This window comes from Erpetoichthys calabaricus, chromosome 8 (assembly GCF_900747795.2).
Source record: "Erpetoichthys calabaricus chromosome 8, fErpCal1.3, whole genome shotgun sequence".
NCBI lineage: Eukaryota > Metazoa > Chordata > Cladistia > Polypteriformes > Polypteridae > Erpetoichthys > Erpetoichthys calabaricus.
The window spans coordinates 3,078,048-3,102,434 of NC_041401.2; the positions used below are offsets into that span (position 1 = coordinate 3,078,048).

General features: G+C 42.9%; 1 protein-coding gene across 1 annotated transcript in view; it reads right to left on the minus strand.

Moving 5' to 3' along the window:
• The window catches only part of col5a2a (collagen, type V, alpha 2a), a 157,770-nt gene that overhangs the window by 21,933 nt on the left and 111,450 nt on the right, over positions 1 to 24,387 (minus strand). Inside the window, exons 19-38 of the mRNA XM_028806192.2 lie at positions 22,250 to 22,348; positions 22,118 to 22,162; positions 12,646 to 12,744; positions 12,094 to 12,147; positions 11,500 to 11,607; positions 11,366 to 11,419; positions 11,177 to 11,275; positions 10,656 to 10,709; positions 10,468 to 10,566; positions 10,317 to 10,370; positions 9,185 to 9,238; positions 8,876 to 8,929; positions 7,524 to 7,577; positions 7,397 to 7,441; positions 7,214 to 7,312; positions 5,856 to 5,963; positions 5,711 to 5,764; positions 4,207 to 4,260; positions 4,063 to 4,116; positions 3,639 to 3,692 (exon numbers count right to left, since the gene is read on the minus strand). Of these exons, the coding sequence (XP_028662025.2) occupies positions 3,639 to 3,692; positions 4,063 to 4,116; positions 4,207 to 4,260; positions 5,711 to 5,764; positions 5,856 to 5,963; positions 7,214 to 7,312; positions 7,397 to 7,441; positions 7,524 to 7,577; positions 8,876 to 8,929; positions 9,185 to 9,238; positions 10,317 to 10,370; positions 10,468 to 10,566; positions 10,656 to 10,709; positions 11,177 to 11,275; positions 11,366 to 11,419; positions 11,500 to 11,607; positions 12,094 to 12,147; positions 12,646 to 12,744; positions 22,118 to 22,162; positions 22,250 to 22,348 (1,395 nt within the window). The remainder of the gene's footprint in view (positions 1 to 3,638; positions 3,693 to 4,062; positions 4,117 to 4,206; positions 4,261 to 5,710; positions 5,765 to 5,855; positions 5,964 to 7,213; positions 7,313 to 7,396; positions 7,442 to 7,523; positions 7,578 to 8,875; positions 8,930 to 9,184; positions 9,239 to 10,316; positions 10,371 to 10,467; positions 10,567 to 10,655; positions 10,710 to 11,176; positions 11,276 to 11,365; positions 11,420 to 11,499; positions 11,608 to 12,093; positions 12,148 to 12,645; positions 12,745 to 22,117; positions 22,163 to 22,249; positions 22,349 to 24,387) is intronic.

Genomic DNA, 24,387 nt, shown 5'->3' on the forward strand with positions numbered 1-24,387 from the left:
GCTTGGACTCCCTGTGTCTGCCTGGATTTCCTCCGGGTGCTCCGGCTCCAGAGACATAGAGGTTAGGTGAATTGGCGATCCTAAATTGGTCTGTGTGTGTGTGCCCTGCAATTGACTGGCACACCATCCAGGGTTTGTTCCCTGATTTGTGCCCCATGCTAGGTGGGATTGGCTCCAGCAGACCCCCATGACCCTGCTCAGGACAAAGCGAGTTAGAAAATGACTGACTGACTGATTGTATTTTAATTATACATCAGTAAAAATGTCATTAATGCAGTATATTTTAATACTTTATAATATTATTTGTATAAAAAAAGTTACCAAAATGTTGTCCTTTACAATGACTGTAAGCAACAAAATATGGTTTAATTTCTCAATTACAACTTGCCTAAGATAAATAGTTTTAATAAAAATTTTAATTTCTGTCATAAATGTTAATAAATTCTTTTAAAAAAAGTAAAGAAATTCTTTACATTTATATAGCGCTTTTCTTACTACTCAAAGCGCTCTCCATGCAGGGAGGACCCGAAAAGCAAACCCGGGTCTCCTAACTGCAAGGCAGCAGCACTACCACTGCGCCACCATGCCGCTACGAGACACTATAATAGTGTTATTATTATTATTAATTATTTATAAATTACTTTATATGAAATATATTTACTGTAGAATGAAACATTCTTAATTTGATTTTTTTGTTTATGGTTAGCCTACATGATACTTTAAGAAGCTCTTAATTTTTTTGCAACTATTATTTTATATAGAATTACACTACATTTTATATATTGGGTGTACAGTTTAACTGGGACAATGTACAAGTAAAATTTAAGGCCAGTACTAAATGTGCCAGAGAGCTGCTCGAATCTTGGCTCTCAAATGAGAACGCCATCAACAGACACTTGGACATAAATCCAGCATATGCAAACTTAAGAAGAACATGTTCATAATAAATAAAACTTTACAACCAATACCCCCCTCCTGATCACACTGACTTAGCCACCTTCCTGATAAAAACCCAAAGTAATTTTTTGCTGTATATTGCCTTTGAATCTTGTAAGTCTAAGCATTATCCTCTGATGAAGACCCCTGGCAGGGGTTGAAAGCTCAGGAATAAAAACTACTTTATGATATGTGATTCATTTTTCTCCCTTTGTGGATCTCCAGCTACAAATATGCAAACCGTATCACAGACCTTCTCTTCCATATATATATAATTTTTACAAAACCCTAGTAGACATCAAAAATTAATACATTTTTAAGCAATGTGGAGTAAAGTGACTTCTGGGGTCTCTCTGGGATTAAGGACCCTGAAGCTTAAGCTTCATTAGTTTCACAGGAGATCCGACCCTGAGTACAGTATACACAAAGAGTTCATGATGGTAGCCCTCTTTCTAAGCCGCCAGCCTAACAGGTAGAGTGGCAAAATAATCACAATCTCCACAAGCACTCCCGTACACATATAAATTAAATTTAGGCCCCTGACATAAACAGACTATCCTAATATAATATTAAAATTCAATGAATTGCAGTATAATGATGACTGTTAAACATTTACCCATAATTCCTGTTTACGATATCTTCATCAATGTAGGCCAGTAACGCACTACCACCACCTAGTCAAAGTGCAATCTCAGAGTTTTTCCAGCGATATAATCCTCTTTAATAAAATCCCTGTGTACGTCCAGGTGTCTGTGTGTGTGGGTGTCTTCTGGTGAAGTGCGCATGTGCAGGGCACGGTGCGATGCGCTATATTACTGTCAGAGAAAGTTAGAGGCGTTTTATGGAAATACAAACCAGTATTACTGCGAGAGGAAATTAAAGGTACACAATACAGTGACGCATATTACAGCCACATACAAGCCAGTAGTACTGTCAGAGGAGATTAAAGGCATATTACCGACGCGCACGCCTGTATTACCGGCAGAGAAAATTAAAGGTATATTACGGACGTACAAGCCAGCGGACGTAGCCTACAAGACAGTATTACTGTCACAGAAAATTAAAGACACACAATACACGGCGGCAGCCCACAAAGAACGGTCAGCTCAGCAAGTAAACATCAACAAAAGAAAGGCTGAAAGAAAGAAAAATACGACCAACAAAAAGAATGAGGTCAAAGTCCCTTGCTATTTAATCTAGACTGTTCCTACTAATGCTTATGCACTATTGTTCTAGCACCCTTTATTGTAACGGGCTAAATGACTAGTATATATATAAGGTAGAATAATGTGTTATTTCTTGTTAATGTATTGGGGTTCATGGTTGCAGCTACGTCATCTATAACAACAGCTTCATCCTGCGTTCTGCCATCATTTAAAATGCGGACATGCGCCTCCACTCATTCTTGCTTGAGCCCCATACTTTTTTCTGACTAGTGGAAGCTAAAAGGTACCTATGACAAAATTTCTGGAACTTTTATTCTGTTTGTTTTGACTTTGCACCTTGGGTTTAGTCATTTTATTCTTTTACCTGTCTTCCATTTTTACTGTCCCTCAATTACAAATGTGTCCTTCCTGTTCTGACTTTTTCATTCTCCCCATTCCAGGGCTCGCTCCATCTTATGGTGTCATCAACAAGGTGCAGCTTCGCTTTAACAAGCAGCAAACTCGACTGGAAAAAACCTCAGACCTGGTGACGGGATGCTGTTGCCCCCTGGTGGCTTCTTAAATCAGTGCAGGCAATTTGGCCTCCTTGCAGCTTGGGCACCATTCTGCAAGGTGTGGTGGCCAAGACAAAGGATTTTAAACCTTGGGATGGATAATTGTGGGACCCTGAGTGAGTCACTTAACCTGGCCGTTCAGCTTTTTTAAAATATCTACCATATGAAGTGTTATTACATATCCTGATCTTGCAAGTCAGCTTGGATAAAGGTGTCAGCCAAATGCTAATAACCACAAGGTTGCCATTTCAGTCCCTGGGTGACTTCTACATTGTAGAGCTACTGTGTTGCCCCCTGGAAGGCGCTATATAAATAAAATGACCACCTGTTGGTTAATGAGGTTGTTTGAAGCTGTGTACCCTTAAGACCCCATCTCCTTGAGTCTTCTCACAATTACACTTTGCCCCAGACACACCCCTTCTTGTGTTGTTTCCCTTTCTTCACCTTACGCCCCACCCAATGGACCAGCTCAATGAATAATCAGCCTGGGCATATCAGACATGACAGTCTACATGAAGGGCGCTTTATTAATTAAAATGAGTTTTTAGATTCATTTGTCTTAGATTCTGGCATCCCATCCAGACTGGGTTGGTGCTGGACCCCTGTGACCCTTTGGATTAATTGAGTTCATTAATGGATGATGGAGTTACAGTATATTCACCACACTGCATCTTGTAATGTCTTTATATTACTTTATAATTGTAGTTGTTCTTGGATGTATTGTACAAGGTGCTTGGGATTGGCCGATCAATTTATTATATGGTAGATGTGATGGGGGCCAAGAATGACACGGGAGTGTGTTTTCCAAGAAGAATTTTGCTGGGTGTCAGTCGGATTGTCACCTGGTTGTGCAGCTCCATAACGACTCTCAGCTGATGTTACTCCTTACTGCCCCCCGCTGCTAGTGGCCCCTTTCAGCCCATGCTTGCCATTCTTCAAGATTTTTTATTGATAATAAAATTAATAAACTGAGAAAACTTACGGGAGGACCAGCAAAGCCAACAGCACCAATGGGACCGGGCTCACCACGAGACCCCTGCAAAAGAAACACAGTTAGGGTTCAAATCACCTGCGTTTCTGACTTTATTCCCCAAAGATTTCCTTCATGGCATTTTGTTCTTCTGCTTCTGTTTAGTCTGAGGCGTTTTGTGACAGCAAGTCTTATTCTACAGGTTTATCTACAGGTCACCTGTATTAAAGGCACTATATAAAATAAAGGCTTGTCCCTGTCATAGAGTCAGTAATTCTAGCAAATGCAAGACAAGAAAATGGGAAACAGCTGAATGGCCCTTCCAGGTGCTTGCTTTTATAGCACCATGTGTTCAAACTCTCACACTCTGCCTGTAGGTTACATTTCTAATGGTCATTTCAGTTGCCTCTCTACTTTTCTCTGTGAGTCCACTTACCGGGCTGGCACGGGATCCAGGGGGCCCTGGAGGACCACGGGGTCCTGGTTCTCCCTAAAATTGAAATAAATTTTTAAAATTGCATGAAAAAAGTTTTATTTCTAAGTATTTGTGACTTAGATATCTATTACAAGCATCATGTACCTTTTCTCCAGATGGGCCATGTGGTCCAACGGGTCCCAGGGGACCTGGCAAACCCTGTGATATAAAAAAAGATCAAAAAGCATTCAGCAGAGTGTTGACTTGGCACAACGAAAAAGAAAAAACCTGAAACAGCCTGTCGAAATAACCCCAAGGGCACAGCACAAACTCATTCAAGAAGTTTTAGAGGATCTCAGATGAACATCCAAAGAACTGCAGGCCTCTCCAGCCTCAGCTATGGTCAGTGTTCAAATCCCCACAATAAGAATGAGACTGTGGAATTCACGGGGGAGTTCTAAAGCAGAAACCTCTGCTATGCAAGAGGACCATCCATGCAAAGAAATACCAGGATGATCTCCAAACCTTTTGTTATAATGTGTTATAGAAATAGGAGTCAACTCTTAGGACGTCATAAAGCTCACCAGGATGTGTGTTCAACAGCAAAAACATCAGACCTACATTAAAACATGGTGGTGCTATGGGGTGGGGATGCTTTGGAAGACCTGCCATTATTGAATGGAACTGTGCACTTTACCAGAACATTCTTAAAGAGAACATCTGCCCATCTGTCTGTGACCTGAAGCCAAAGCGTCATTGGATTATGCATCAGGACAAGGAACCAAGCACAAAAAGAACTGAATGGTTCAGAAGTTTGGGACTGGCCTAGTCAAAGTCCTGACTTGAATCCAATAGAAAGGACCTGAAATGAACAGTCGACACTCGCAAATTGACCAATGTGTCTGAAATAAAGCAGTTCTGCCAAGATACCAAATGATAAGAAGTGTTTAGTTGAGAATATTGCAACCAAAAGTGCTGCAACCATTTAAAATAGCTATGTGGGCAAATCATTTTTCACATCGGTGGTAAGGATGCTGGATAACTTCAATGGAGAAAATCCTCATTTAAAAACCACATTATGTGTTCATTTAGGTTCCCCTTCTCTAATACGACGTTTTGTCTAAAGAGGGGAGGCCATTCATTGTATAAAATGTGCAAAAACAAAGGATATCAGGAAGGGGACAAATACTTTTTCACATGGCCATAAGTATCTGTAACTTAAGGCTGCCCCGTGGTCTGTCTGGCAGTCAGGGTGAGGCTGGCTAGTGGGCTTCTATGATTTACATTCTTATTGGCATCTCACATGCATGGATGCAAATGCTGGGCCTTTTATACAGGACTGTGGACAGCACCAGTAGGGGCTGACATGACCCTCACTACTGGCCCACTGTTTTATTGGGCAGCCTTGCACCCAGTTAGATTTAGAGGAATTCTGATTGCCCAATGTTTCTTTCTTTCTTTCTTTCTTTCTTTCTTTCTTTCTTTCTTTCTTTCTTTCTTTCTTTCTTTCTTTCTTTCTTTCTTTCTTTCTTTCTTTCTTTCTTTCTTTCTTTCTTTCTTTCTTGTTATAAGTGATGTGAAGTAACATGAAAGGGCTTTAGCCCACAAATACAGGTGATATGTCTTTGAGATAATGCCCCATGCAGCTTGGTGGTAAAGGTCTACTCACCCGTGCACCGTCATTGCCAGGTGTGCCCTCTGAGCCTTTCTCACCGATGGACCCCTTTTTAAAGACAAAAGACATTCACAGTGAGCCTCGCCGTCAGCCTGCTGGCACAACGAAGGGGCTCACCATAGGGTCACCAAACACTCACCCTTTCACCCTTGGGGCCATTGGGACCTGAAGTTCCTCGCTCCCCTGGCATTCCCTGTAGACCTGGGGGTCCGAGATCCCCCACCGCTCCAGAAGGACCAGGGCTGCCCTGATTCAAAGAAGACACAGAAAGGTCAGGGTCAGTCATCGGTCACATCTGCAACAAGCTTGAGAATAGAAGTTTGTAGGAATCAAGGATTGTCTACTATAGCGCCTTTCACAGCAAACAAGGCAATTGACAGGCAAACCAGAATATGAACAACTCCCCCCAAAGACCTTTGCTACTGTACAATCAGTCAGTGATGACTGATAACAAACAAATGCCCGCTTTTGCAGAGCCCCTGCCAATTCCTTTATTTTTTATAGTAGCATCTAAGAAAATCAGAAAATGTTAAATGAGTTGCGCAAATTTTCCTATTGTGGATGCCATTATTTTCTTGTTTTAAGTGCCATTTTAATAATTCACACATGTAGGTAGACCTACTGGCAAGGCCCATGTAGCACTGGCATCTTACCCACCTACTGGAGGAGACTCTTTCCCCAAGTGCAAATGCAAAGAAGTAAACTGGTGGACTGAATGGTGGGTGACTCTTAACCATCTATTTATTTATTGCACACCATGACTCGAGCAGTTAAAGGTCTGGAGAGATGACCACTAGGTTGCTGGTTCAAAGCCCACCACTCACTTCCAGTTTTCACACTACATATCCACGTTTGGTCAGGTTGGCCACTCCCATGATAGTAAGGGTGTCCCCAGCAAAACATGCTGACCACCTCGTGCCAGTGAAGCTGGCTGATGTGTGTCTAATGATGGCTGCCATCTTGCACATCCCTCTACATTGCAAATGTTTTCCTGTGGCCATATGGGATCGTGTTATAAATAAGGTCCGTTGTGCCACTGGGATTAAACAAGTGGACAGCAGGTGTCCATCAGGCAGCATCATGGACTGAGGCACATTCTGACACGTTTTGCAAATTTTATGAAATGCAAAAAGATGATATGACTGTTTCTGACTGGGCTGTTACTTTTTATATTATAAAACTAAGGTGTCCTCAGTGTGTCCTGGGACCACTCCAATCTCGACTTGATTTTATCTTTGGAGAATCTCACCTAAGAGAAGAGGTAAACCTGTTGGGCTGAATGGCCTGTTCTCCTCACAATTGTTCTAATCTGAGTCCCCATTTCAACATTTTAACCCCAAGTGAAGATGATCTGCCCACCTTGAACAGACTTCTTGGTTTCCCTGACTTCCCCCTTTTGTTTTGTCAGTTAGCATCATTTAAATAACCATTTTCTAAGAGGTCAGATGTGAATCTCCATGTTCCTCACCGCATTCTGCCCTTTGTATGCCAGCTTACCTTAGGACCGTCAGGACCTTGAGCTCCTGGTATGCCCTTGGGACCATGAAGACCAGCAGGGCCCATTTCACCCCGTTCACCAGGATTGCCTCGCTCTCCCTGTAAACAGACAAATTTCACAGTGCCTGGGTGTCATATGTGAGACATTTGAGGTGGCTGGCATCTCTCAGGGGAAGGACTTACCTTTGGTCCGGTCTGGCCAATCGCTCCTGCCTCACCGGGAATGCCCTGTGAATCACATTAGAGGACAGCGTGAGCTCACAACATTATAGCCTCCTGATGTCAGCTCTCCACTGTAGGCAGCACTCACCTGATCTCCAGGTTTCCCAGACTCGCCAGGTGGACCTGGTGGGCCGGGCAGTCCCTATAATGAAAAAAAGAAAAACAACTCTTCAACAAAGTCTTCACCACAGAGGAGCAGTGAGGTCATTGAGAGGCACTGGCACAGTGACCATAGGCTGATAAATGACTCACTGAGTATAACGGGCACTGTGGTTCTTTGTAATTTATGTTACTGAAATGTCTCTATATTGTCCTTTTGTATTTGATCATTCTTCGATAAGTACTTTATGTATTTAAGTTATATATTTTTATTAAGTATTCTTATTTAATTGATACTAGATGGCATGGTCCAAGATAAATCACAATCTATTGCAAATGTCTTCACTCCGTAAGACATTACTTGCCACACCCTCACTCAATTTCAAGGTGTTTGTAACAAGTGGTAATACAATGCATTGCATTCATCATTTCAACAGATGGTGCCTAGAACTGACATGATTACCTAATAAAATAAATTTTAAATTGAAAAAAATGACAGGAAATAAAAAGGGAATAAAAAAAGAGCCCACTGACTGCCACACTGACAGTCTGACCACAAAAGTCTCGAACTAGGATTCCGTAGAGGTCAGCATGCCTTGTTCATGGAATTTGTCATTTATTTACACAATTTATTCCTGTTATCATTCTACTACATTAATGAGGGAAGAATGTTTAGTGGACTTTAATGACATTAGTACTTCTGCTATCTCATCTCATCTTAATTTTTTAAACTTCTTTTCCTGACCAGGATTGTGGTGGAAACAGGTCAAGCAGGTCATTCCAGACTTTACTGTCCCAGCAGCTCTTCCTGGGCAATTCCCTGACATTCCCAAGACAGCTGAGAGATATAATCCCTTCTGCATGTCCTGGTTCTGCTGCCAGGTCTCCACCTTAGTGGGATGTGCCCAGAGCAGCTTCATGGAGAGCAGCCTGATGAGGAATCCTTCCCACATGCCCCAACCATCTCAGCAGGCTCTTCTTGATTCAGAGGAGAAGTGACTCAACTCTGAGGGTCTCCCAGATTGCTGAGCTTCTCATCCTATTACAGAGTGTTAGATCAGCCACCTTGTGAGGAAATCTCATTTCTGCTGCAGGGATGCAGATTGACCAGTAAGTCGAGAGTTTTGTTTTTAGATTCAGCTCTCACTTCACCACCACTGACCAGTACAGTGCCTGCGGAACAGCTGCCACTACTCAAATCTGCTAGTCAATCTCAAATTCCCTTTTCCGGTAATTCTTGAACAAGATCCGAGATAGCTGAAATCCTCCATTGAGGACAGTTGTCCTCCCTTCACCTAGAAGAAGCAATCATGTGTATGACATGGAACCATGGCTGCATACCTGAAAGCCTGTAAGGCCCGGTGGTCCTTGTTCACCTCTTTCTCCAGCTGGACCCTGTGAAAATAGACAGGGAACAAAAAAATAATATTAATATTTAAAAAACAACAAAAAAACAGGTTGCAATCAAGTCGTCTCATGCAGGCAGAGACCTTACTTGAGAAGGCCATACGACCAGCACATGTCAAGTCACCTCACTTGTCTGCTGATGTCTTATTGACACAATGTCCTCCATAGGTCGTGAGCTTCACATTGTGGAAGAGTAGTGTTGTGGCAGCACCCAGCTAGTAGTAAAAGATTTAAGCCACTTACCAGAGGGCCTGTTGCGCCTATGGGACCAACTTCGCCATCTTTTCCGGGTGCACCCTGAAAACAGAATATGGCAAGTTAAACTTCACACCTGGACATGGGACTGGCTTGAGGCTCTTTCAGGAGGCACCCGTCCAGATTGCTCTCAGAGTGGCAGGTGCTCCATAGCCTGCTTATCCATCTGTGTTAAGCTGTGACTTCAGCTGCTGTGCGTGCATTTCTGACTTGGAAGGAACCGTCATTTCTATCTTTACCTCTTTACTTTTCCTGTTTTCTTGGTTAAACTGTGTCACACTAATCTACATTGGTGGTGGTCATAAAGGGTCTTGGACTGGGAGGTCATGTCCTTTTGGCTTTCATCATTACACTTCATGGCTCATCATGAACTGTTGTTCTTCTGGCTATCAACTCTTATCAGTCCAAGCTGGTGGGAAGGGGGAACGAATGTATCCACTAGTTGTGCTAATTGTGCTTTATTCTGGAGGAGAGGGGAAGACTGATGACCTGCTGCCCCCCGACTGTCCACTCATATCAGTCCATGGTTGTGGTGGTGATGGTGGGCAGTCATGTTCTCTTTGTGTTTCTGTTTGGGGTGAGTGGAGCTACCGATGAACTGGTGCTCCCCTAACTGTCTGATTATATGAAGGGTGTTCTGGGGGTCTTATGACCTAGGAGTTTATTATTTTATTTTAGTCTCCAGTGGATATTGATGGGGTGTTATTGCCCTAACTGTTTGCTTCAATCAGAATATGATGAAGGTGACTGGGCTCGAGAGATGTTATTTACCCTTGGTGTTTACTACTAGGTTGCCTTTACTCCTGATTCGTATTGGAGAAGTAGCGGGCATAGTTAATAAACTTATCTAGTGGTGTGGCATTCCCAGCAGGTTATATATCATTGCGTCCTCTGATTTTGTTTGCCCTATTGACATAGATTATTGGTGGTGGGTAGTGCTGATGTGGTAGTGAGGGAAGACAAGACTCCGGCAGCCTTCTTATCTGATTTTATGTGCAGTCCTCATCTCTCACAGTGTGTCCATGAAGCCCAGCCTGCTGGACTGGTACTCAGTGTTGCTCAATTATATTCCTAAACAGAATTCTGTCATTAAGGTGGGTGACTGATGGACACTACTTACCCGCTGTCCTGGCACGCCTGCAGAGCCCTGCTCGCCTGTTTTCCCTGGGTCCCCCTAAAACCAGAGAGATATATTACTTGATGGTCAATTATTCACACATGCAGCTGTGTTCTTTTGTCCCTTAACCGATTTCGTAACTCCACACACTTACATTAAAGCCCTTGGGTCCTGGTAATCCCATAATTCCAGGCTGTCCTCTGGTGCCTTGAGCTCCTGCTGGTCCTGGACGGCCATCTTCACCCGAAGGTCCCTGGGAGTTAATCAAGCAGAGACTGAGCCAATTAATCCCATCATTGACGGGTGAGCTGACTTATTGGTAAATTCAAGCTGTCCTCTTACCAGGGGTCCTGGCTTGCCTTCTGCTCCCTGAACTCCTGGATTTCCAGTCAGCCCCTTGAAAAGAACAAAAAATGACTGAGCCGAGGTAAGCTAACTGGTGGGGGCATATGATTTAGAAGGAGGCACTAAATGCACTCAATACTTAACTGGGATACCCAATACATTGACATGGCTCACCAAATTAGACAGCAGTTGCTAAGGAAACCACTGTCTATGGTGAGATGACCCCATTGTGACCTCACATGACTGCTTTACCTTTTAGGGCAACAAGTGTGTTTGGGTGAAGGGGCTATTTAGACAAGAAAAGCATGGAGCAAAGAGGAAGGAATGTGGCATTGTGGTAAAAAAAACAAAGAAAATAAAAAATAAACACGAGGAATGAGAGGGAAGATGGAAACTAGAGGATCGAGAAAAGGTTCTCAGTGTTGGCTTTAACTATTTCCATTGTAATAACCATTTTTGGATTAGGTGCTGGTTAAGTGGAGTTACCATGACTCTCCAGCCTGACTGTTGCTCCTTACCGTTGCTCCTGGGAGTCCCGGTTCACCTGTGCGTCCAGGGTCCCCTCCAGCCCCCTTTGGACCAGAGGTCCCAACAATGCCTCGGTCACCTTGTGCACCCTGGGAAGATGAAATGAAGAAAATCCCATTGAGTCAGCACCAGGCCTTTTTTATATAGTGAAGAGAAACCCTAATGGGAAACTGTGTTACCTTGGGTCCTGGCAAGCCGTCTGCCCCTGGGAACCCTCTGTTACCGGGAGCACCCTGCAGACAGAAGGACTCATTACTCAAGATGACGAGAGGATGTGTGAAATGAGCAGCAGACCACATGATGTTCTACTTACTCGCTCACCAGTAGGGCCTTGCGGACCCACTGAACCTGGATCACCGCGGGGGCCCCTCTTCCCTTCTTCACCCTGAGGCCCTAATACACCTTGTGCACCTTGAGGACCCTGTGGAAAACAAGACATGAAGACCAAGAAATCTGCCAAGGCTGCTCCAGAGGGCTGGGTATCCCTCTAGAGTAGAAGGCCGTCTCTGACATTTACTAAAGAATGCTGCTGGGCACCTAAGGTGCTCCCAGGTCTCTGTTACTATGTGACACAATCCACTGGAAATTACATCACAGCCGTCCATTGGCATTAGTAGTATACCTCTAGTTGGTGGACTCACAGCCACAATGTGGCATCACATTTGACCTTTTAGCTAAGTTATGGTAGTCATTCAATCACAAAACTATAAAAAACAATATGGGTTGGTGATCAATCTTAGACAACAAAGCTGGCAAAACCTGGGCACCACAACTATGGCAGGCCTGGTGGGCACTGCAGAAACACTGGTCTTTAATGGTTATCTCTGACAAGAGTTGAGCAATCATGCTCCTGAATGAGCCAATGGCTTGCACAGGCAGGCCAGGGTATATAGTATTGGCTACTAACCGGTTCTCCTTTAGGTCCTGCCTCGCCTTTAAAGCCTGAAACTCCTGAATCTCCCTGAAAAAAAAACCAAAAAGAATAAAATGTTGAAGAGCTGCTCAATTTCAAATCTGTCATGATAGTTAAGCTAATCCTGTGCAGCAAAACTGGTCTTCACAATGGTGTGACTTGAAGAGAGTCTTATTGCCTGCATTGATACACAAGGGCATCCTTTATTTCAGGATTCCTCTACTCCACCAAGACGAAGGCCTCCTAGGAGTTTGATGAACAGATGTGGCAACCATCTTGGTGAGGTCATGCAAGTACTGTGTTACAAAGCTGCATATGTGTTTGTCTGGTATGCACATCCACACAATTGAATTAGTTTCTGCCAAATTTTGCAAGGATTCCCCACTGGTACAGGGAACCCCATAGATTAAACTTTATAACAAAATTTAGTTGGTGCCCTCAGAATCCGAAATGCCAGGTACCCCTGCAATTTCACTATAAAATTATGCAGAGACACAGATGTAATTAAAAAAAAACTATTAAGGAAAAAAATAGAAATATCCTTACCGGTTGACCTTTGACGCCAGGGGGTCCACTGCTGCCTTGAGGACCAGGGGAACCTAAGGGACCAGGCATTCCAGGTGGACCTGCAGCTCCAACTACTCCCTAAAAACAAAATAAAAAAAAGATTTCAGACAAAAAGTAGGCAGATATTAGGGGGTCGTTGCCAATGTGCAAAACCTGCCACCAAGCCCAATACCTGACCATAGTTCATTGTTTCTGGAAGCCTGTAGGTCAGTTTACAGCAAAGAGACAACCCCAGCAGATAGATAGATAGATAGATAGATAGATAGATAGATAGATAGATAGATAGATAGATAGATAGATAGATACTTTATTATTCCCCAAGTGGAAATTAAAATTTTACAGAAGCTCAAAAAATATATCTATTGTCAAGCATGTGTATCGAGGGACTTCCTCGCCTATTCGGTTGAGGTATGTAATAACCAACCGCAATGAGAGGGTGTGCTGCTGCTAACATTGTGTTCTCTTTGTTTCACCCCCCCCCCCCCCCACTAAAAGGACAAATGCCTCCAAGCATCATTTCTTGCTTATCTTGTTTGACTTTGCTGTCTTCAGACAATAAAAGGGACGACCCAGTTGGTACTCCAAGATTTACTTGCTGCCTTTGGAGCCGTCATTATTGCACCAGGCCACAATATATATAATGCTCAAAAAAATGAAAGGAACACTTTTATATATCTATACTGTATATATACAGGGTGTCCATAAAGTCCGTGTGCAATTTAAAATAGTTGTAATTTTTTAAGTATATGTGATAGAAAGAATTTGTAAAAAGGATTAGAAAGCTTGATGTATCTATTTTTTTTTGTCTTTAGAAGTTTTATTTTTGCCGTATTTGGGGAACTGAAAATCCACATGAGTCTGTTGAACATGAAAGGGATTCTCCCAAAGTCAATGTGTGGTGTGCTTTGGGAAAAAATCGAGTCATAGGGCCATTCTTTTTTGAAGGGCGCGTTGTTAATGGTGATGGCTATTTAGAAATGCTGCAAAATTACTTTATTCCTCAACTTGAACAATTAGGACTGAAAGTGAATACAGTGTTTCAACAAGATGGCGCTCCTTGCTTTGCATGTTAGACAGTTTCTACATGAGAAATTCCATAACAGATGGATTGGAAGAGGTGGACCATTTTCTTGACCTCCACATTCGCCAGATTTGACTTCATTGGATTTCTTTTTATGGGGACATGTGAAAACTAATGTTTATTCAACCAAACCTCGATCTTTAGAAGACTTGCAAGTGAGGATAACTGATGTGATTGCTGGTATTACTGAAATTCAGCTTGAAAATGTTTTACAAGAACACCAGAATTTGTTATTACTCTTTGTATTACCCTTTGTATTAGTAATGATGGTGGACATGTTGAAAATTAACAAGAACAATAAAAAATGTAAGTGTTTCTTCTTTCTAATCCTTTTTACAGATTCTTTCTATCACATACACTTACAAAGTTACAACTATTTTAAATTGCACGAAGACTTTATGGACACCCTGTATATATGTATGTATATATATATTTATACAGTGGTGTGAAAAACTATTTGCCCCCTTCCTGATTTCTTATTCTTTTGCATGTTTGTCACACAAAATGTTTCTGATCATCAAACACATTTAACCATTAGTCAAATATAACACAAGTAAACACAAAATGCAGTTTGTAAATGGTGGTTTTTATTATTTAGGGAGAAAAAAAAATCCAAACCTACATGGCCCTGTGTGAAAAAGTAATTGCCCCCTGAACCTAATAACTGGTTGGGCCACCCTTAGCAGCAATAACTGCAATCAAGCGTTTGCGATAACTTGCAATGAGTCTTTTACAGCACTCTGGAGGAATTTTGGCCCACTCATCTTTGCAAAATTGTTGTAATTCAGCTTTATTTGAGGGTTTTCTAGCATGAACCGCCTTTTTAAGGTCATGCCATAGCATCTCAATTGGATTCAGGTCAGGACTTTGACTAGGCCACTCCAAAGTCTTCATTTTGTTTTTCTTCAGCCATTCAGAGGTGGATTTGCTGGTGTGTTTTGGGTCATTGTCCTGTTGCAGCACCCAAGATCGCTTCAGCTTGAGTTGACGAACAGATGGCCGGACATTCTCCTTCAGGATTTTTTGGTAGACAGTAGAATTCATGGTTCCATCTATCACAGCAAGCCTTCCAGGTCCTGAAGCAGCAAAACAACCCCAAACCATCACACTACCACCACCATATTTTACTGTTGGTATGATGTTCTTTTTCTGAAATGCTGTGTTCCTTTTACGCCAGATGTAACGGGACATTTGCCTTCCAAAAAGTTCAACTTTTGACTCATCAGTCCACAAGGTATTTTCCCAAAAGTCTTGGCAATCATTGAGATGTTTCTTAGCAAAATTGAGATGAGCCCTAATGTTCTTTTTGCTTAACAGTGGTTTGCGTCTTGGACATCTGCCATGCAGGCCGTTTTTGCCCAGTCTCTTTTTTATGGTGGAGTCGTGAACACTGACCTTAATTGAGGCAAGTGAGGCCTGCAGTTCTTTAGACGTTGTCCTGGGGTCTTTTGTGACCCCTCGGATGAGTCGTCTCTGCGCTCTTGGGGTAATTTTGGTCGGCCGGCCACTCCTGGGAAGGTTCACCACTGTTCCATGTTTTTGCCATTTGTGGATAATGGCTCTCACTGTGGTTCGCTGGAGTCCCAAAGCTTTAGAAATGGCTTTATAACCTTTACCAGACTGATAGATCTCAATTACTTCTGTTCTCATTTGTTCCTGAATTTCTTTGGATCTTGGCATGATGTCTAGCTTTTGAGGTGCTTTTGGTCTACTTCTCTGTGTCAGGCAGCTCCTATTTAAGTGATTTCTTGATTGAAACAGGTGTGGCAGTAATCAGGCCTGGGGGTGGCTACGGAAATTGAACTCAGGTGTGATACACCACAGTTAGGTTATTTTTTAACAAGGGGGCAATTACTTTTTCACACAGGGCCATGTAGGTTTGGATTTTTTTTCTCCCTAAATAATAAAAACCATCATTTAAAAACTGCATTTTGTGTTTACTTGTGTTATATTTGACTAATGGTTAAATGTGTTTGATGATCAGAAACATTTTGTGTGACAAACATGCAAAAGAATAAGAAATCAGGAAGGGGGCAAATAGTTTTTCACACCACTGTATGTGTGTATGTATGTGACTTGCCATGAGATCTAACAGTTCATACAACTTATAAAAAAGCAATTGAACATTTCTCATTACATATAGTGAGACAAGGTCAGAATCCTTTCCACCATTCTTTTATTGTCACTCCAAATCTTCTTCAATCTGAAGGAGATTAAAGACTGCAAAGTGGTGGCAGGGGAAAGTGCAGTTAGACAGCATAGGATGGTGGTGTGTAGGATGACGCTGGAGATCAAAAAGAGGAGGAAAGTGAGGGCAGCGCCAAGGATCAAATGGTGGAAGTTGAAAAAGGAAGACTGCAAGGTTGGGTTTAGGGAGGAGGTGAGACAGGCACTGGGTGGCAATGAAGAGTTACGAGACAGGTGGGCAATTACAGAAGATGTAGTAAGGGTGACAGCAAGAAGGGTACTTGGTGTGACATCTGGACAGAGAAAGGAGGATTAGGAAACCTGGTGATGGAATGAGGAAGTACAGGAGAGTATACAGAGGAAGAGGATGGCAAAGAAGAAGTGGAATAGCCAGAGAGATGCAGAAAGTAGACAAGAGTACAAGGAGGTAAGGCACAATGTGAGAGAGAGGTGGCGAAGGCTAAAGAAATGGCGTATGATGAGTTGTATGAGAAGTTAGAGAACAAAGGAGGGCGAAAAGGACCAGTGGGCTAAACAGAGGGACCGAGCTGGGAAAGATGTGTAGCAGGTTAGGGTGATAAAGGATAAAGATGTAAACATACTCACAAGCAAGGAGAGTGTGTTGAGCAGATGGAAAGAGTACTTTGAGAGGCTTATGGTGCAGACCTATAAATACCTGGGAGTGCAGCTGGATGATAAATTAGACTGGACTGCCAATACTGATGCTCTGTGTAAGAAAGGACAGAGCCGGTTATACTTCCTTAGAAGGCTGGCGTCCTTCAACATCTGCAATAAGATGCTGCAGATGTTCTATCAGACGGTTGTGGCGAGCGCCCTCTTCTACGCGGTGGTGTGCTGGGGAGGCAGCATTAAGAAGAAGGACGCCTCATGCCTGGACAAACTGGTGAGGAAGGCAGGCTCTATTGTTGGCATGGAGCTGGACAGTTTGACATCTGTGGCAGAGCGACGGGCACTCAGCAGGCTCCTATCAATTATGGAAAATCCACTGCATCCACTAAATAGTATCATCTCCAGACAGAGGAGCAGCTTCAGTGACAGACTGCTGTCAATGTCCTGCTCCACTGACAGACTGAGAAGATCGTTCCTCCCCCAAACTATGCGACTCTTCAATTCCACCCGGGGGTGTAAACATTAACATTATACAAAGTTATTGTCTGTTTTTACCTGCATTATTATCAATCTTTAATTTAATATTGTTTTTTGTATCAGTAAGGTGCTGCTGGAGTATGTGATCTATCTATCTATCTATCTATCTATCTATCTATCTATCTATCTATCTATCTATCTATCTATCTATCTATCTATCTATCTATCTATCTATCTATCTATCTATCTATCTATCTATCTATCTATCTATCTATCTATCTATCTATCTATCTATCTATCTATCTATCTATCTATCTATCTATCTATCTATCTATCTATCTATCTATCTATGTCCTCTTGGGTCTTTGAAAGGTAGGGACTCTAATAAGATTTTATATAATGCGGCAATGGTGTTTAGGTGGAGATATGAGAGTAGAGGAGAAGAATGAAGGTCAGTAGGAACAAGACAGAATACATGTTTGTTAATGAGAGGGAGGTCAGTGGAATGGTGAGGATGAGGGAGTAGAGTTGGTGAAGGTGGATGAGTTTGAATATTTGGGATCAACAGTACAGAGTAATTGGGATTGTGGAAGAGGAGTGAAAAAGAGAGTGCAAACAGGGTGGAGTGGGTGGAGAAGTGTGTCAGGAGTAATTTGTGGCAGACGGGTATCAGCAAGAGTGACAGGAAAGGTCTACAAGACGGTAGTGAGACCAGATATGTTATATGGGCTGAAGACGGTGGCACAGGAGACAGAGCTGGAGGTGGCAGAGTTAAAGATGCTAAGATTTGCATTGGGTGTGATGAGGATGGACAGGATTAGAAAGGAGGACATTAGAGGGTCAGCTCAAGGTGGACGGTTGGGAGACAAAGTCAGAGAGGAGAGATGGCGTTGGTTTGGACATGTGTAGAGGAGAGATGAGGGGTATATTGGGAGAAGGATGCTAAGGATAGAGGTGCCAGGGAAGAGAAAAAGAGGAAGGCCTAAGAGAAGGTTTATGGATGTGCTGAGAGAGGACATGCAGGTGATGGGTGTGACAGAGCAAGATGACGAGGACAGAAAGAGATAGAACAAGATGATCTGCTGTGGTGACCCCTAATGGGAGCAGCCGAAAGAAGAAGATATATATATATATATATACTGTATATATGTATATGACATAAGTATTTGATTTATATCCTGATATTTTTTACTCAAAATAAAGCACGAGTTTTATTAATGTTTTGTTTTATTTATATAGTTCTGAAGAACAGCACAAATTCATATTCTGTCCCTCTTTCATTATGTCATGAGCATATAACTCTTCTTGCTTGTTGTGTGGGCAAATGGAATATGAAAGATTTTCTTTTAATTATTTAGCTGATATCTAAGGAGAAACCCAACACCTTGAGCACCACCACTTATTTTCTTCCCACTGTGTGTGTGGTGGAGTTGTGATTTGAGGTACAGTTTGTCTTGTACACGGTATTTATAATCTGTACATTTGCAAATTTGGGTATATACTGTGTTCCTTTTGCAACTGGGAATTGTTGCGTCTCATTCAATTTTTTTCAAGTATGTTGCCACACAACAAAAGTTGAAATTTGTGCATGTGGGGGCCTTTGCTCAAATGCCAGTTTAGGCAGTTGCCTAATTCACCTAACATGCAAGCCTACTGCTGTTGGCCATTTGTTGTCTGTCTTGCAGATTTGGAGGCTGTATATGAACTGGAAGTGTATGAAAACTGCTTTATATGACTCTGCTTAGTACCATAAACATCAGCCGGAAATCCAAAGACTCCAAATACAGTTCCAGCTGGGAGCTGAGATATGCTGCACCCACCAACAGGTCTATGAGAAGGTTAGTGGGTCTGCTGCCACCTACTGGCCACCTCAGTATTCTTCATCTTCACTTCCTCCCCTCTCCTTTGAATTTGCTGGATTGACTGGTTTTTGGGATGTGAGAATGCAGCACACTGGCTACAAGCTTGCAGCTCACCAGATGGTGTCCATGAAGCACAACCCAGGTGAGCACTTATGTTTGATCAGGTATCTACTATTTGTCTGACTATATACAAATGACTGTACCTATTGTGATTCATCTGAAAAACTTTTTAAATTTCCAGATAACATCACACTAACAGGGCTCTTTTCAATGATGAGTCAATTTACAGCCGAGAGGTGCAACGTCTGACAGTATGGTGTAGGTATAACAATTTGGAGCTTAATGTTCAAAAAACTCATAGTTTTCGGGAAACAGCCACCTGCTCACCCATTTCTTGCCATACCTGGCCCAACTCTTGGGACTACTGAGTCATTAAGTTTCTGGGCACTGTGCTGTCACAAAATCTTAATTGGAACAATAACATCACATATAATCAAGAAAGCCCATCAGATAATGTTCCTTATACATCAGCTGAGGAAATTCAGTCTCCCCCAAGCGAGATTACTTTAGTTCTACACAGGCATTATCAAGTTCATTCTGACCTCAAGTGTCTGGTGTGGTGCTGCCTCTGGTCAGGCTACACCACATCATCAGAACCTGTGAAAGATTGTAGGTTGTAACTTACCACCCATTCAAGTCTTGTATGAGTCAGTCAGTCAGTCATTGTCCAGCCCGCTATATCCTAACACAAGGTCCAGGGTAAACAAGCGGGCTGCAAATATCATTGCTGATCCAACTCACCCAGAGCACTATCTATTCTAAAGACTTTCCTCCAGTAAACGCCTTCATGTGGTGAAAATAAAATAGCAAGCCACATAAACAGTTCTTTCCACGTGCAGGTATTCTGGCTAATCAGGTCTGAATTTCTTCTCTGTATCTCTGTATAGCAGCAAACTGGACTGCCTAGATTTTATTTTTTCATATTTTATCCTGTTTCCATCCATCCATCCATCCATCATCTAACCCTCTATATCCTAACTACAGGGTCACGGGGGTCTGATTGAGTCAATCCCAGCCAACACAGGGCGCAAGGCAGGAACAAACCCCTGGTAGGGCGCCAGGCCACCGCAGCTATCCTGTTTCATCCATTTAAATTTTGTGTTGCCCTTATATGTTGCATCATATTTTACCTTTTTATATTTATGTACAGTAATCCCTCACTATATTGCGCTTCGACTTTCGCGGCTTCACTATATCACGGATTTTATATGTAAGCATATCTAGATATATAACGCGAGTTTCTGCGGACAATGGGTCTTTTTATTTCTGGTACATGTTTCATCAGTTGGTTTGCCCAGTTGATTTCATACAAGGGACACTATTGGTGGATGGCTACCCAATCAGAGCATGCAGTTAAGTTCCTGTGTGCTGATTGGCTCAGCGACGGTGCGCCGAATTTGATTCCGCTGCGTTAGCCAAGAAGTCTCATCTTGCTCATTCAGCATCAATGTGTTTCGCTGTGTAAAGAGTTAACTTTTGTGCTCTTTTGTGTTTATTTTTGTGCGTAGCCAAGCCCTTCATTATGGCTCCAAAACGATCTGCTTCTGCTACTGCTTCAGGGGCCGTGCCCAAGCACCAACGGAAGATGCTAATGAAAAGGTAAAATGTTTGGATATGTTAAAGGAGGGGAACAACTACACCGCTGTAGGATGCCATTACGGCATCAATGAGTCCACGATTCTTTTTATTTAAAAAGGAGGAAAAGAATATAAGATCTACGGCCACAGTGTCCTTTATCCAGGGTGCAAAACGAGTTGTAAGTAGACGTAATAAGGCGGTAAGGTTTATAAGAGTATGGGAAGGGTTTATAAAGCCTTAAAATATATATAAATAATAAAATAAATATAAGGTCGCTACTTCGTGGATTTTCACCTATCGCAGGGGGCTTTGGAATGTAACCCCCAGAGACAGGTGAAGGATGACTGTATTTGTATATTGCGTTGTCCTTGTATGTTGCATCAGTACTACCAAGATGTATTCCTGTTGTGATGTGAGATTTTGCATACAAGTTGATAAATATTTTGTATGTCTTTATTTGTAATTTAGGCAAAACTAAGTCAGGAAAGTGAATTTTAGGACAGAGTTGGGGGAAGTGCTTGAAACAAATGTTTCTCTGCTGGAGTCTCTCTCTCATCCCCCACACAAAGCCAGGTTGCCTAACTGCCAAGCTTTACCTCAACAAATGGTTTTGGGGGATGGCAGGTGTTAAGATGTTCTATTTCCCCCATTGGTCTGAAGTATGGAGGTTTGGAATTGGCTTGTATCAGACGCCTTTAAGTACCACAACGCCCTATTGGCTGTAGGGGTTGGACAGAACATCTATAAAATTTGCTTGGTTAACCTCACTCTCTCCCTTACTAACATCTGATGAAGGAGCATCTCTCTCTATTACCAAACTGATCCATGAACTGAAAGGACAACACAATGGAGAGCACAGCTTGGCAGCCATATTGAAACAGGCATGCAGCCTGTTCTAAAGAAAGCTGATGCCTTAAATGATGCCTTAACTAGAGACATTTTAATTAACTAACAAGTCTGTGTGCCGCCTGAAACTACACATCATCATTTAATCAGGTTGTATGGTTGCCAATATTCAAATGTACTTTGCATATTGTTATTATTTATGAATATTATCAATAATACATTGATTAAATTGTAACTTAACTCCTGCTTGTCTTTTACTACACCTAATTGCCTGAGGTTATAGATGTAGGAGGGAAGGTGGGGAGAAGTTATGTACTATAATATCTTATAAACAGTGGTAAGTCTGTGAGATGTGAGGCATTCTGAGAAAGGCTACATATTAACAATACAAAAGGGGAAAGCAGAGCAAAATATTACTCTACCAAGACAAAACAATTCCTAGTACACATTAGTGTACCTGGCCAATAAAGGGAATTCTGATTCTATGCTATGCAAATAATTTCCCTTGTGAGAAGCTTTCAGAAACTTATTATGGTACAAATGGCTAGCGGATATGTAGATTGTGTGTGGCATCAGGCCCTAGCCTTGAGCCCCTGGATGTCCCAGGCACCAGACATCAACCTTGAATTTCCTTCAGCAGGATGTCCCTTCACTTGAGTCCTAATAAAGCCCATCTTTCTCCACCTTGTGACTGAGGATACAGACACACAGATAGTTGGCATCCACTTACTGTTGGTCCTTTGGACCCACCGCCGCCATCTGTTCCTCCGGTGCCCTGCAACAGAATGGGTAGAGTTTAGAATGGGGCAGCCCAACAGGCTAAGGCTGGATGTGCAAAGGCAAAAGGAAAACAGACACTCACAGGTAGGCCTTGAGAGCCTATTCGGCCCTGAGGCCCTGTCTCACCACGCTGTCCTTGGGGGCCCTCAGGTCCACGTACCCCAGTGGGTCCGGCTTCACCCTGTCAACAAGAAAAAAGGTGAGTCAAAATCAGGTACATGTGCGAGTGTGTGTTACCAGCCTGTCACTCTGAACACACTAGTGGGCCTCTTATGTAGGGGGGGAGAGCCCAGTAAATAATACAGGAGAACCTGGATAAGAAGTAGGAACCCAATAGCGGCCTGACGATTAAAAGAACAAGTAGGACCACCACCAGTCCTCCACTGAGGATCGCATTATTATTTAACCACTGTGGCCAGGACGCCCCTGATGCATATGTTCCAGAGGAGCAATCATGGGCAACTCAGTACCTCCCCCGGGACGCTTGGTGGCAGCCTCCCTGGCCAGCGGTGATGCCTCAACCTCTCGCAGGGCTCCATGGGAGATGGAGTCCTCAACAGCCTGGTTGGGAGCTGGGGTGGCCACCAGGGGGAGCTGCATGGATTCCACAGCCCAGCTGGACAAATCTTCAGCCCCACCCAGAAGTGCAATTGGAACTAGGTAGTCAAGCACCTGAAACAATTCCGGGTGGGCTATAAAAAGGACCGGCAACCACCACTCAGGGCCAGAATCGGGAGGAAGAGGACGAGGTTGCCTGGGAGGAGTGGTGGTGCCAGAAGAAAGGTTGTTTGTGTTGAGTTAAGTGCTTTTGGGACTGTGTATCGCCTGTGGGGTTCACGGGGAAGACGTACCCCACAGGTGAAGAAAAAGAAAAGTCTTGTGTGTTTTACACGTGCCTCTGACTGAGTCCGTGCTGGGTTGGGAGCTATGCAGCGTCCATTTCACAGCATTTAGCGTACACATTTGCTCTTTTTTGTGTTTTAATTGGCACAGTGGTGCAGTGCTTGGTGCTGCTGCCTCATGCATGCTGTGTTTTAATTTCAAACCTTGTGCCTTGTTGTCATCTGTGTGGAGTCTGCACATACTCCCTGTGTCTGTGTGGGTCTCTTGCTGGTTCTCAGGTTTTAATCTCACCTCCATATAGACATGCGGGTTAGGCCAGATGGCGATTCCACCTGCAACTTATGTTTGAAAGTGGTGCCTGTGATGAACTGGCATTCTGTCCAGTGTTGGTTCTTTCCTTGTGCCTAACACTGGCTAGATAGACTCTGGTCATCTCTAACCGTGAACTGGATTAAGGAGGTTTAAGAAACATCTCTTAAGCTTTCCTTCTTGATTTATTTCATGCATTTACATCTGTTTGTAGTCCGTTCATTGACTTTTCTAATTATAAATTGCTCTTCTGTTTATTACACTTCTGTTTGCATATGTTTGCCTATTTATGTGTTTTACTTCTAAATTAATAAGTCCCCTAATGGCAGATTGTGTTCTTGGATTTTTCAGATAAGAGAGACATCATTTTTAAGGTAAGGTAGACAGATCTGTTGAATCATTATGGCACTGGAGAGGGGTTGATCTGTTGATGCTGATTAGCATTTCACTGGACCCTGGAGTTGGGACAGTAAGAAACCTAAAAACAAACCCACACCCACTGAAATCGCTGCCACTCAGGTACATAAACCCACTCATTTGGCTGCCACTCAGACATGTAGCCCAACTGAGATGGCTGCCACTCAGGCATCAAACATTGCCCAGCCAGCTGCCACTCAAACATGTAGCCTCGCCCACCCTTTGCATTAGTAATATCCATCCATCCATCATCCAACCTGCTATATCCAAACTAGAGGGTCACGGGGGTCTGCCAGAGCCAATCCCAGCCAACACAGAGCACACACTAGGGACAATTTAGGACCTAACCTGCATGTCTTTGGAGTGTGGGAGGAAACCCGATGAGAGAACATGCAAACTTCATGCAGGGAGGACCCGGGAAGCAAACCCAGGTGTCCATACTGCAAGGCAGCAGCGCCATCACTGCGCCACCATGCCGCCCCATTACTAATATCCCTTCCTCATAATTTACCTGTAATTTACTGTATGTAGTTGACAGTTATAACTAAACATGGTACCAGAGAATGGCAAAGTCTTCATGTTGATTAGTGCAGTAGTCTGCACACATGTAGTCTGCTACTCAAACTTCTAGTCCTGCCCTGCCAGCTGCAT